This window comes from Dipteris shenzhenensis, chromosome 22 (genome assembly GCF_047967505.1).
Source record: "Dipteris shenzhenensis isolate YYH24624 ecotype China chromosome 22, Dip_SZ_1.0, whole genome shotgun sequence".
Classification (NCBI taxonomy): Eukaryota; Viridiplantae; Streptophyta; class Polypodiopsida; order Gleicheniales; family Dipteridaceae; genus Dipteris; species Dipteris shenzhenensis.
The window spans coordinates 14,240,396-14,252,287 of NC_141617.1; the positions used below are offsets into that span (position 1 = coordinate 14,240,396).

The 11,892-nt window shown below is 44.0% G+C and overlaps 1 protein-coding gene across 1 annotated transcript; it reads right to left on the reverse strand.

Moving 5' to 3' along the window:
• Positions 1 to 431: 431 nt before the first annotated feature.
• LOC147887780 (uncharacterized) lies at positions 432 to 1,635 on the reverse strand. The gene has a single exon (XM_087393676.1). The coding sequence runs from the start codon at positions 1,607 to 1,609 to the stop codon at positions 827 to 829; it is 783 nt and encodes a 260-aa protein (XP_087249802.1). The 5' UTR covers positions 1,610 to 1,635; the 3' UTR covers positions 432 to 826.
• Between the last annotated feature and the right edge of the window lie 10,257 nt (positions 1,636 to 11,892).

An 11,892-nucleotide genomic window follows, 5' to 3' on the forward strand; every position in this document is an offset into this window, starting at 1 on the left:
TAATCTTATAGACAAGGGTTCATACGAATTTTTATGCCTTCCAATAGTCTATTTTGTAACTTTCTGCCATGCTAGTTGTCTAGACTTGCTCCGAACTCATACCTTTGTAAGACTAGAATAAGTCCAATCATACAAATTTAGAGTTTTTGTTGTAAGAATTTTAGCTGTTGGGGCTTCTGCACCCGCGTAAGATGAATCGATGTAGTTGAACAGCTGATCACCACTTGGACGAAAATTCAAAGAATTTGCATGTCTGCTAAGGTGATAGAAAAATATACCTTTGCTCGGAACTCAAATCTCGCTAGTATAATAAAGCAAAGTCACTTGACAATTGAAGTATGTTTCAAGATGTTTCCATAAACTAACACAGAGAGAGAAGAGATCGACGAAACAGCAAAGTTTTACTAAAAAGAAGCTTCCTTGTTCTGAAAAAAAAAGGTCCGCAAGAAAGACAAACGGAAACCAAATATCAACTTAAGGCAACATTAGCAGAATAGATTGCACCGTCTAAAATGGCAATTGGACATATCAACGCAAGAACTTGCCCTTTACCTGATGCCACTGACCCCAAAGAAGGGGATTACAAAATTTTATTGTCCTCAGTCCTTTCTGCATCGAAGTTGTGCGAGAAACGAAAGAACAATGTTAGACAAAAAAGCTACGGCTCGACAACGATGAATTTTTAGCAGTTGGGATTGACGGAGATCCTTCTTTACGCTTGCAGCCGCACTGAACTGGTGAAGAAAAGACTCATTGCTCTCCGTGCCATCCATTCCGGACCAATTCAACACTTTTTCTGTCAAGAACGACAACCCAAGCGAAATAGCTACGCATCAGAGTCGTCATCGTCTTCATCGTCCCCGTCAAACTCCGTGGGGTCGAAATGAAACGATTGACCGCTCCGCCTCCGCGTCCTGGTTGGAAGGATGTTGTTCAGATCGACTTCCTCGAGGGGATCTTCAGAAAGGTATCCTGCATCGTCTTCATCGCTCCGTTCCTCCTCGGCCTTCGCCTTCCCTTTTCCTTTGTCTGTCGCGATACCTTTACCTTTGATGTCTTCTTTCTCCTTGCCCTTGGAGCTCGCGCCTTGCAACGCGTCTTCCGGATTCTGGGAGGAAGTAGCAGCGACCTCCTCGTCGGAAGAAGCATCAGAATCCTCCTCGGACTCTGAGTCTTCGTCATCAGCTGAATCGGCCTCCGGAGAAGCCTCTCCTTCATCTTCGGCCTCCCCCTCTTCCTCCTCCTCCTCCTCCTCCTCTTCACTCCCCCTGTCCTTGTCCTCTAGAGAAGCATCAACTTCCTCGGGACGTTCCAACTGCTCCTCAGCGGCAGCTTCTCCGTGCTTACCCTCCGCAGAAGCCAAGACTTCTTCAAATTCTCCCTTGCCAGGCACAAAATTCTCCGTTTTCGTTCCCGCGGCCGCACCAGAGGCCTGAAATAAGTCCATGGTGTCGGAGCCATGCTGCAACGGCGTGCCATGGTTTTGGGAAGCGGAGACATCGCTAGAAACGGGGTCACGGAGCTTCTTAAGGTGATGAGGGTTGATTGGTTCGTCAATTCGACGCTTGAGGGGAGCTTCGGGGGAGGCGTGCAAGATTTCGTCCGTCATGGTGGTGACGATTTCTGTAAGCCTCCAAGAATCTCTCCTTTCTCAATACAACAAACACCTTTTATTCACAGTTCGGTACTAGGCTTTTAAGAGCACTTGTTTGTGTTTAAGCATGCTCTCCTTTCTCCCTAGAACAAGCACCTTTTATAAACAGTTCGGTTCTAGGCTTTTAACCTTTGTGATTAACACTAATCACAAAGATTAAGAGCTCTTGTTTTTGTTTAAGAGTTTTTACACACTTGTCCGCCCGTAGCCACGTTCAAGGTTGATGGATGGGCAAGATTGCCCGCCCACGGTCCAAAGCACCCACAGCGCATAAACACCCTAAGATTAAGAGCACTTGTTTGTGATTGCGAGGATCTTTACCAGTGCTGACAATCCTTGCACACGGATATCAAAATTTTATCATGCAATGAGGTTAGGGATGTCCATGGCACATGGATTCAAGATCACGTAGTTACTAGTGTGATCTTCATCAAAAATTTCTTCTCGATGAGCAACAAGAACTTGCTTGTTGCAATTAATAAGAAAATTGCGGAATGATTAGAGAAATTGCATTTCAAATGTAACAAAAATCTCACCTATATGATCAAGAGAAGATTGCTCTTTATCATCAACATGAGTGTCTTCAAAAGCAAGTGCTTTTGATGCAAAAGACGAAGCAAATGATTTTTTAGAGGGAGTTGGACTATTGAATTTGTAGGATGATCTTCATAAATGGCAATTTAAAACACAGAACTTAATTATTTTAAAAAAAATACAATCCTCCACTATAGCACTACCTCTATGGAGGCAATGCTAATAAAACAAAATATTGCTCTGCTCCATCAGAGAAGTTCATGGATGTTTTGTTTTTGTGTCCTTCAAAATAGCAAACGTCCCAAAATATAGCAAAAAAATCCATATGATTCACACCATTAGAACTTTATGAAGATCAATGTCTACATTTGTGACATGTGGCTTAATGGGGACTCACATAAAGAAAACTTGGGTAGATTAGGCTACCTATCATAAAAATTTACATATGTTTCAATATGGAGTTTCGGATTATAAGAGACTTTTGGGCCAATCACAAGCTCATCACAAGCTAATGTCCGAGATTAATTTCATGAGAAAAAGGAGTGTGTCCCTGGTATTAATGGTGTTGCAATTGAATGGCCCATGCAATGTGAGGGCTTTCTAATTTTGAAACCTTGTTGTCAAGAGTTTCTAGTTTTAAATATTTTTTACGATTGCCAGATGCTTGTTGGATGCTTTTTCTTCTACTTTTTATTTGACTATTTTTTTGTTGGATGTTTTTCTATTTTGAGGAGTTTTTTGTTATCTCCCTTAGTGATCCACCCCCTTTGTTAACCACTACCTTCTGGGTACCGATATTGTAATCAAATGGCCATTTGATGTGTGGAGGTACTATTAGATCTTTTGCCACATGCTAGGTGTTGGATGCTTTGATTTCTGTTTTGTTTTTAAGACTTTTCTAGTTCTCTCCCTTGAATTTGTACACACGAGACAGTAGAGATATGAGATAGATATGATTAAAAACAAGAGAGAAAGATGGAGGGAAAAAGGAAAGATACACTTACACTAGACTAGGGGAAAGATTGAGCTTGTGAAGATGTATTTTAATTTTATCAAAAGTAGAAAATTTGTTCTTTTATTGGCCACAAGTGCCACTAGCTAGCTACTTACCATGATCACTACCACTAGTTGAACTCCCACTAGAAGACATACTGAGAAAAAGAGATGCTAAAACAAAGACACGTAGGGTGAGAAAAAGATAATAGGGGGATGGGGGAATTCTAGAAGGGAGGGGAACTTTAGAAGGGTGATCTAGAAGAGTGATGAGGGAATCTAGAAGGGATGGGAATTTTTTAAAGGGGGATAGGGGAAATTTAGAAGAGAAATGGTAGGGATGGCGAAAATTTTAAAAAGGGATGAAATTACTAAACTACAAGGAGTGAGAAAACAATTCATACGAGTACTGAACTTGTGCTTTACACGGGCAAAGATGCATGACCATCCTCAAAAACTCCCCATCTGATCTTTGATTCTTAAATTGCTAATCAATTCACCTTGCATACTTGGATTGGATTTTGAAATTTTGGCTAAGTCTTAACTCATGGCTCTGAGACCTTCCATCTCCTCGTTTCATTCCACTAACCTTCCATCTCCTCCTTCCTCCTAAAGGTGACCTTCCATCTCCTCCATTCCATTGACCTTCTATCTCCTCCTTGCCTCTAAAGCTGCCTCTTGTCTTTCCACCTCCTCCCCAAAGCCTGCCTCTTGTCTTTCCACCTCCTCCCCCCTCCAAGCCTCCATCCAAGAGCTCCTTCTTTGTGACATGTGGCAGGCTCTTCTCCTCCAAGGTGCCACGTGCCCTCCCTTTTTTTTTTGGGTGTCCGTGGTTAATAGGTAAAGATGTGTAAAAAATCTGACACTACTTAGCAAGAAAAAAGTATAGAATTAGGCTAGGCACACATCCATGCTCTAACCAAATACATATCAACACCCATAATGGTAAGAGCCACATTTCCCATCTACTAGCCATCATCATTAGGACAAAGATCTAGCAATAGGAAACCTCTCCATCAACCTCACCACACGGTATAAAGGACTTGGATGCTCTCTTATTATCTCTTGTATGGGAAATAGAATCTCAACCCTAAAAACGAAATGGAAAGGGTCAACCAAAACATGTGCAAATTTCTAAGCATGACAATGAGGAGTTTCGAAGAAAAATGGTGTAACTCAATTCAGAATTGCTACCACAAGTCACCAAAGAATAACATTAGGGAGCAAAAGCAAGAGGTAGCCACACCTCACATTGAATTAGTTGGTTGGACCAGACAATGCACCTAATCATGCTACACAAGTCATGCATAATGATAGTCAATAATTTCAACAATTGTCAGAACTATTTGATAGCATGGCATTAGAAGAGTAACAACATGAAATGGAAAGGCAAATTATGCCATCACTCCAAACAAGGTTGCAGCAAGCAAAGGTAGAGATTCAAAGTCTCAAAAAAATCGTGTTGGAGAAGGTTGCTGGATTTGGACAGGTGTCGATTATTTTGATTCTATTGAGGCCTACCCATTTGTTTAGTTGTGGCATGTTGAGTTGAAGTGTCTAGTTTGGATATGATGTACCTCGAACCTTATGATTTGCATTGTCTAGGTCATCTAGGCCTTGACATCATGGAAGCTTGGAAGGGTGCTCATTGGGATTCAGATATTTTGTAGCTGCTATTGGATCTGGGCAAGTGTGCCCCCTTGTGATTGATATTGTGGGAGCTCCTCCTGGAGTGCATCAAATCGGGTTGTTAATGCACCTACCTGATCCTCATGACCAAGTCGGATTCTAGCCGCTTGATCTTCTTATGCTAGGACTTGCATCGCAATATAGGTGATATTTTTCCTCCTTGGCATTCTTTCGCTCGGATGTTGGGCACATAGTTCAACATGTGTAGCCCTTAGAGCATCATGTGCCTAGCTGTTACGTCAGCCATGATTGCATAACTCTGAGGCGTGGTTATGGTGAGTGCAATGGTGGACACACGAATTAATGTCTAGGAAAAATAGGTCTAGCATTACCGAGGGATTCCAAGAGGGGTCAAAAGGGTAAGGTCATTTGAAAGGACACTTGGTTGTCAAACTGCACAGAGTCTGTGAAGAGAGTGGGAGAGAAGTAAGGAGTCTCACTTGCAGCTTTCTCACATACACAATGGGGGAATACACACAAAGGTGGAGGCTGAAAACAGTTTTCCTCTTTTTAGTTATGAAAGCCAAAAGAAGTCTCTCTTAGTACAAAAGGAATAGATGAACCCTATATGTGGGTCTCAAACCAAACTCAGCTAACCTAGGTGGCATACTAACTGAGCCACTAACTAGAGTACATAGAGATAGCTGTCATCCAGCTATTATTCATGGGCGGTGTACCAACCGCATCTGCAGCTAACAAGTCAGTGACATAAATGCACAACGGTCACCCCGGCATATCATGAGTGGAGCTCGATATCTCAACACTCCCCCTCAAGCTCAATCCCAATTCCTGCACACTAAGCAGGTCTCTAAACTTGCGTAGCTTCTCTGCACCCAATGCCTTCGTGAGCTACCTGATCCTCTGTGCTGACATAAACTAGATCAATAAAACCTACTAGAACCTTCTCCCGCACATAGTGATAATTCACCTCAATGTGCTTTGTTCTAGCATGATAGACTGGGTTATTTGCCAAGTGTATACTGCTCATGTTGTCACAATAAATGACAATTGGCCCATCTGTAGACTGATGCATATCATAAAGTAGCTTATGCAACCAAGCTACCTCACATGCAGTCATTGATGCACCCCTCTAGTGCTTGACAAGGCAACTGTAGGTTGTTTCTTGCAGCTCCAAGTGACTGCAGCACTCCCAAAAGAGAACACATATCCACTGGTAGATCGTCTATCAGAAATACTACCAGCCCAATCAGCATCAGTGTATCCATGCAATTGTATCTGAACCCGAGTCTCATAAAATAGTCCATACTGCAATGTGGACTTCACATACCTCAGTATGCGTCTAGCCGCATCCAAATGCAGTTTCCTTGGGGCCTGCAAAAACTGACTTACCAACCCAACAGCATAGCTCAAATCTGGCCTGGTAATAGTCATATAAATCAAACTTCCTACTTGCGTCTGTACATAGTAGGGTCTTCCAAAAGCTCACCTGCATCTGCACTCAACTTCACATTCTGCTCCAAAGGAATTGAAATAGGCTTACAGCCTATCATCCCATATTTGGACAGCATGTCCAATCCATATTGCCTCTGCAAGAGCCATATCCCACTTGTGGATCTAATCACCTCAATGCCCAAGAAATAACGCAGCTCTCCCAAATCCTTCATCTCAAACTTTTGATTCAATAGCATTTTCACATGAAGGACATCTTCATCACTATCACCTGTGATGATCAAATCATCAACATAAATGACAAGCAACATACTGCCTTTCTCTGTTTTTCTCACATAAAGTGAGAAATCTGCCTTGGAAATCTCAAAGCCAATAGTGACAAGATACTGTCCTATCTTGTCAGACCATGCTCTGGGTGCTTGCTTCAAGCCATACAAGGCTTTCTTTAACCTGCAAACAAACTCAGGATGAACAACATGCACATAACCTGGTGGTTTCTCCATATAGACCTCTTCTTGCAAATCACCATGCAAGAAGGCATTCTTTACATCCATCTAATGTAAAGACCATCCCTTTGATGCAGCCATAGCAATGACTACTCTTACAAATGCCATCCTTGCAATCGGACTGAATGTTTCTTCATAATCAATGCCATATGTCTGTGCATACCCCTTGACAACTAATCTTGCCTTGTATCTGCTCACATAACCATCTGCATTGTGCTTCACCTTATAAACCCACTTGCAACCAATTGCATTCTTGTCTTTAGGCAAAGGCACTAATTCTCATGTAGCATTTTCTTCCAAGGCATCCATTTCTTCATCCATGGCTTTCTCCCATTTTTCTTTTCCCATGGCTTGCTCAAATGAAGTGGGTTCTTGTTCATGTATCACATTGACCATATAGGCATAGTGAATGGCTGTAAATCCATCATATTCCAACCTATCCACAGGATACTTAACTCTGGTAGACCTGCGCAAAATAGGCTCACTACTAGGTGCTCTCAAAACATCCCTTGTCTTCCTTACTCCAGGTGTAACAATAGAAGGAATACCCAACTCATCATCAAGGCTCTGTTCTGAGCCACTGGATTCACCATCCACATAAGAGTGACCTGCATTCACATCAACCATGGGCTGATCTACTTTCTCTTTTCCCTTTCGTGATACTTGCATACCACTATCTACGTTGCTTTGAGGAGATTCTCCTGATCTCAATCTGCCTATCCATGGCGAAGTATGTGAACCACTGCTAGAGGACACTACAGGTCCACTAATATTTTGTGATTGCTGCTGTGAATTCTGTGCATCTACATCATCAACCACATATATTGGTCTATACCAGCTGCTCATCTCAGCAAAAACAACATCTCTGCTCACTGTAAACTTACGAGTAGAAGGGTTATAGCATCTATACCCTTTCTGCTGGAGAGAATAACCAATAAAGATGCACTTCTCAGCTTTTGGATCCAACTTGGATCTCAACTCATCTGGCACATGAACATAGGCAATGAAACCAAAAACTTTCAAATGAGAAATATCCGGTTTCCTACCAGTATACCTCTCCTCTCACGTCATGCCATGTATTGCTGCAGTGGGGTCCTGTTCATTATGTAGACTACTGTAGCAACTGCTTCAGCCCAATAATAATCTGGCAGGTCTTTTTCGTTGAGCATGGCATGAGATACCTCTCCAATATGCCTGTTTTTCCTTTTTGCAAGTCCATTTTGCTGTGAATATTGCTGCTTTATGCCATGCTCCTGCAGAAACCTTGCAAACTCATTTGAGAGGTACTCTCCCCCTCCATCTGACCTTAGGCATTTTATTTGAAAGCCTGTTTCTTTTTCAACCATAGCTTTAAAAGCTTTGAAATGCCCAAACACTTCACTTTTCTCTTTTATAAAATACACCCAAACTTTTCTGCTGTAGTCATCAATAAAAGTGACGAAATAATGACAGCCTGCAATAGATGCAGCTTTAGTAGTCCACACATCAGAGTGGATTAACTCCAATGGCCTCTTACTCTCTTGAACATGTCTAGGAAATGGTTTCCTTGCCTATTTTCCAAATTGACAGGCTTCACATATCTTATGCATCTCTGCAACCTTGAACTTAGGCAATCCTGCAACAATATTTTGGGCCTGCATTAATTTAAGTCGTTGTACATTAAAATGGCCAATGCGTTTATGCTAGATATCAATATCTGCAACCACCGGTCCCATGTGCAAACATTGCTGCACTCAATTTAGGCATGTCCGCATCCAACGTAAACATCCTGCCCTTCTTCTTCCCTTTTGCTATCAAGCGACCTTTATTTTTCATATCCTCAACAAAGCATCCATGAGGATTAAATATGACCTGCAAGCCTTGCTCAGCCATTTGACCAATAGAAACTAGGTTCTTGGTGATATTCGGGACATGAAATACATCAGACAGGTATTTCTTTTTCCCATCCTGCATAGACAAAGGAATTTTACCAATTTGCACAATAGGATGTGCAGTATCATCACCAGTCTCCACAAATCCTAGTCTTTCCATTTTCCTTGCATCCTGCATCCATTCTGCTGACCTGTCATGTGGTTTGACGCACCTGAGTCAACATACCACACATCATTGCTTTCTTCTGCACTTGCCACAACCTTCAGATCGGCCTGCTCTACCTCTTCCAGCATTTGAGTAGAAGACAGCTTCTTTTGAAGTTCCTCTTGAAGAAGATGCAGCACCATTTCTCTGCTCTTCAGAAATTAGAAGAGCAATCTGTTAGATATCAATGCTCCACTCTCGTGTAACTACGCGGGAACCAGTTAACTCTACTTGTGAGCCCCCCATATGAGGAGAAGGCATTTGAGTAGCTCAGTTTTCCGGTAGGTCCTGGTTTGGACACCAAATGGGCGCCATGTGTGGCCTGATGGCTGGATGGCTTCAGATAGAGTTGGCACACCGCCAACTAGGCTACATGCAAGTGCGGGAAGGCATCCCTTAACTAACCGCACTGAGGGTAGATGGAGCACTTCCCGAGGCAGCCCACTCTCGGGTTGCGGGGCCCGTTTGGAGCCTCAGATGATCTCGGATGGCTCTGGGCCGAGCTGTGGCCGTAGGTCAGTTGCTCTGTTTTGCACACCGGTTCTATCATATGGTCAGTTGCTCTGTTTTGCACACCGGTTCTATCATATGGTCGACTGTTTTGGGCGGACTAGGTGGGTCACCCAATTGAGCCTAATCAACTACGACTGGTGGCTATATAAGAGCAAGCCCGTGAAGCCCATTTCATCACTGGCTACAGCAACCCTGATTCCTTAGCATCCAGCCTCTGTCTTCTACTGTTTCCAGCACGCCATTGAAGCTTCTTTCACAAGAGCGCACGGTTGGGAGGCAGCGCCATCTATTGTATCAGTTCTACAATAATCAAAATTTTGATTCTCCATACTATCTTGTTTTCTCTCTTGCGTACAAGATCCTATTATCTGTTGAGCACAGACGTATTATTATTTTCTTACATGGTATCAGAGCCTGGACTCTAGCAAGAAGATTTGGTAGTGTATTTCTGTTTGCGAGCAGATTGTGAGAGACGACCTAGCCCGCAAGTCTACGAATCCCACCGTTCGGCGAAAGCGGAAAGTTGGACGGCTCTAACTATCCACTCTGGAAGTTCAAGATGAAGACCATCCTAAGCGCATACAAGCTTTGGGATACTACTACTGGGGTGGACGTGAGGCCGGTTGCGAGACCGGATCTAGCCAATGCAGGACAACACATAGTACCAACTGCAGATGAGATTCTCGCGTGGGCAAGAAGAAATGCAGATGCGCTGTGTTCTATTGTCTGCAGTGTTAGTGATTCCGTCATGGTGTTAATTCAACATGTCACCACAGCGGAGGAGGCATGGACAGTCTTGAAAAATCAGTACGAGACCACGAATCAGACACGGATTCAGAATCTGGAGACTCAACTCGTGAACGAGAAGTTGTCTGAGTCTAAAGCAGCAGAGAAGTTCATCACCAGGGTGAAGAATCTGCGCGATCAGATGACTGCGATTGGCATCACCATCACCAGTGAGAATCTAGCATGAAGGTGCATACAGATTCTCCCACCAAAGTGCGACGGTCTTGTTACGGCGCAGAATAGAAATTCGCCCCTCAACTTTGAGGATTTCAGTGCGATTCTTCTGGAGGAGGAGATGCGTCAAAAGACGAGGACTGGAGAAGATTCGGCTTTCTGGACCTGATCAAAGAAAGGTAAGGGTAAGGACTCTTGTTCTTTTTAAGTGCTGGGTCAGATGCGTCGATGTAGAGGCAAATGTGCATGAAGGAAGTGGTTTTGTCAGCGAGGCTCAAATGTGAGTGTAACTTGCACCGAAATGTCTGCATGATGTAACGAGCGCATAGAGCACAAAAAAATGAGCGACTTTCCTTTTCGGAGCACCCTCAAATTCTTCCTGGATCAAGAGATATGACTTGATCTAGGTGGAGGGGCAAAAGGAGTGCAAATGGTGCTCAATGATGATGTGTCACTGTGAGTCACATGTAGTGATGATGTGGCACTGTGCCTAGCAAGAGGTGTGCCTGTGAAGCCTGTGCTGAGGTGGCAGGAATGGTCACATGAAGTGCCTGTGGAGCACTGTGTGTGTATGCAGAGGTCAATGCTGACTGGACCGCTGAGGTGGCACTGATGATGTGGCACTGATGACGTGTCACTAATGACATGGCCTAATGACATGGCCTAATGATGTGGCAGCTGAGGTGGCAATGATGATGTGGTAGCTGAGATGGTAGTGATGATGTGGTAGCTGAGATGGTAGTGATGATGTGGTAGCTGAGCTGGCAGTGATGATGTGGCGGTTGAGCTGGCAGTGATGACATGGCAGCTGAGCTGGCAGTGATGACATGGCAAATGCGAGAGACTGCTGACATGGCAAGCGAGGCTGACATGGAAGATAGAGTGAGGGGATGATGTGGCAGATAAGGTCTGCCATGTGGCTGGTCCTTGACCAAGCCCTAGGGTGTGGTGACCCTGAGGATAAGGTGAGATGCCACGTGTCGATAGGAGATTCTCATGGAATCTTTTGACAATCGATGAAAAATGAATTTCTACCGGCGTTCATTTGGCGATGGCAATCGGCGTTAGAACTAACGAGAGCTCCTGGGTGTCGCTGCTGGAGTAGCCTAGATCCTATACTGTAGAAGCTCTTCGAAGCTTGGAAGCTGCTCAAAGTCGTTTGGAGGAGGTGATGCACTGGAGGGAGCCTTAGAGATATCCGTCAGCTGGCTGTAGAAGGAGCCGCTACTCGGTGTGTTGATTGCGGGGAGCAAGGTTGGATGCAACGGGAGCTGCTAAAGGAGTCGATGGAACCGTAGGCCGATGGCGAGCTATTGAACTGCCTTGCTGTGGGCTGTCGTAGGAGCCGAAGGAGCTGACTTCTTGTTCATATCTTTGCCTCCTTTGCAAGCTTCATAGTTGTTGGAGGAGCTAGCACTGTGTGTGCTATTGGAGAGGTTGTCATTGTTGCTTTGGAGTCGATGGAGAAGCTGCAGGTAGTGTAGGAGCTGGTGAAGAGGCTTGAAAGGTGTTGTGTGCTTGGAGAGGCATGGCGCTGCGAGCTTGCTGCAGTCCGCT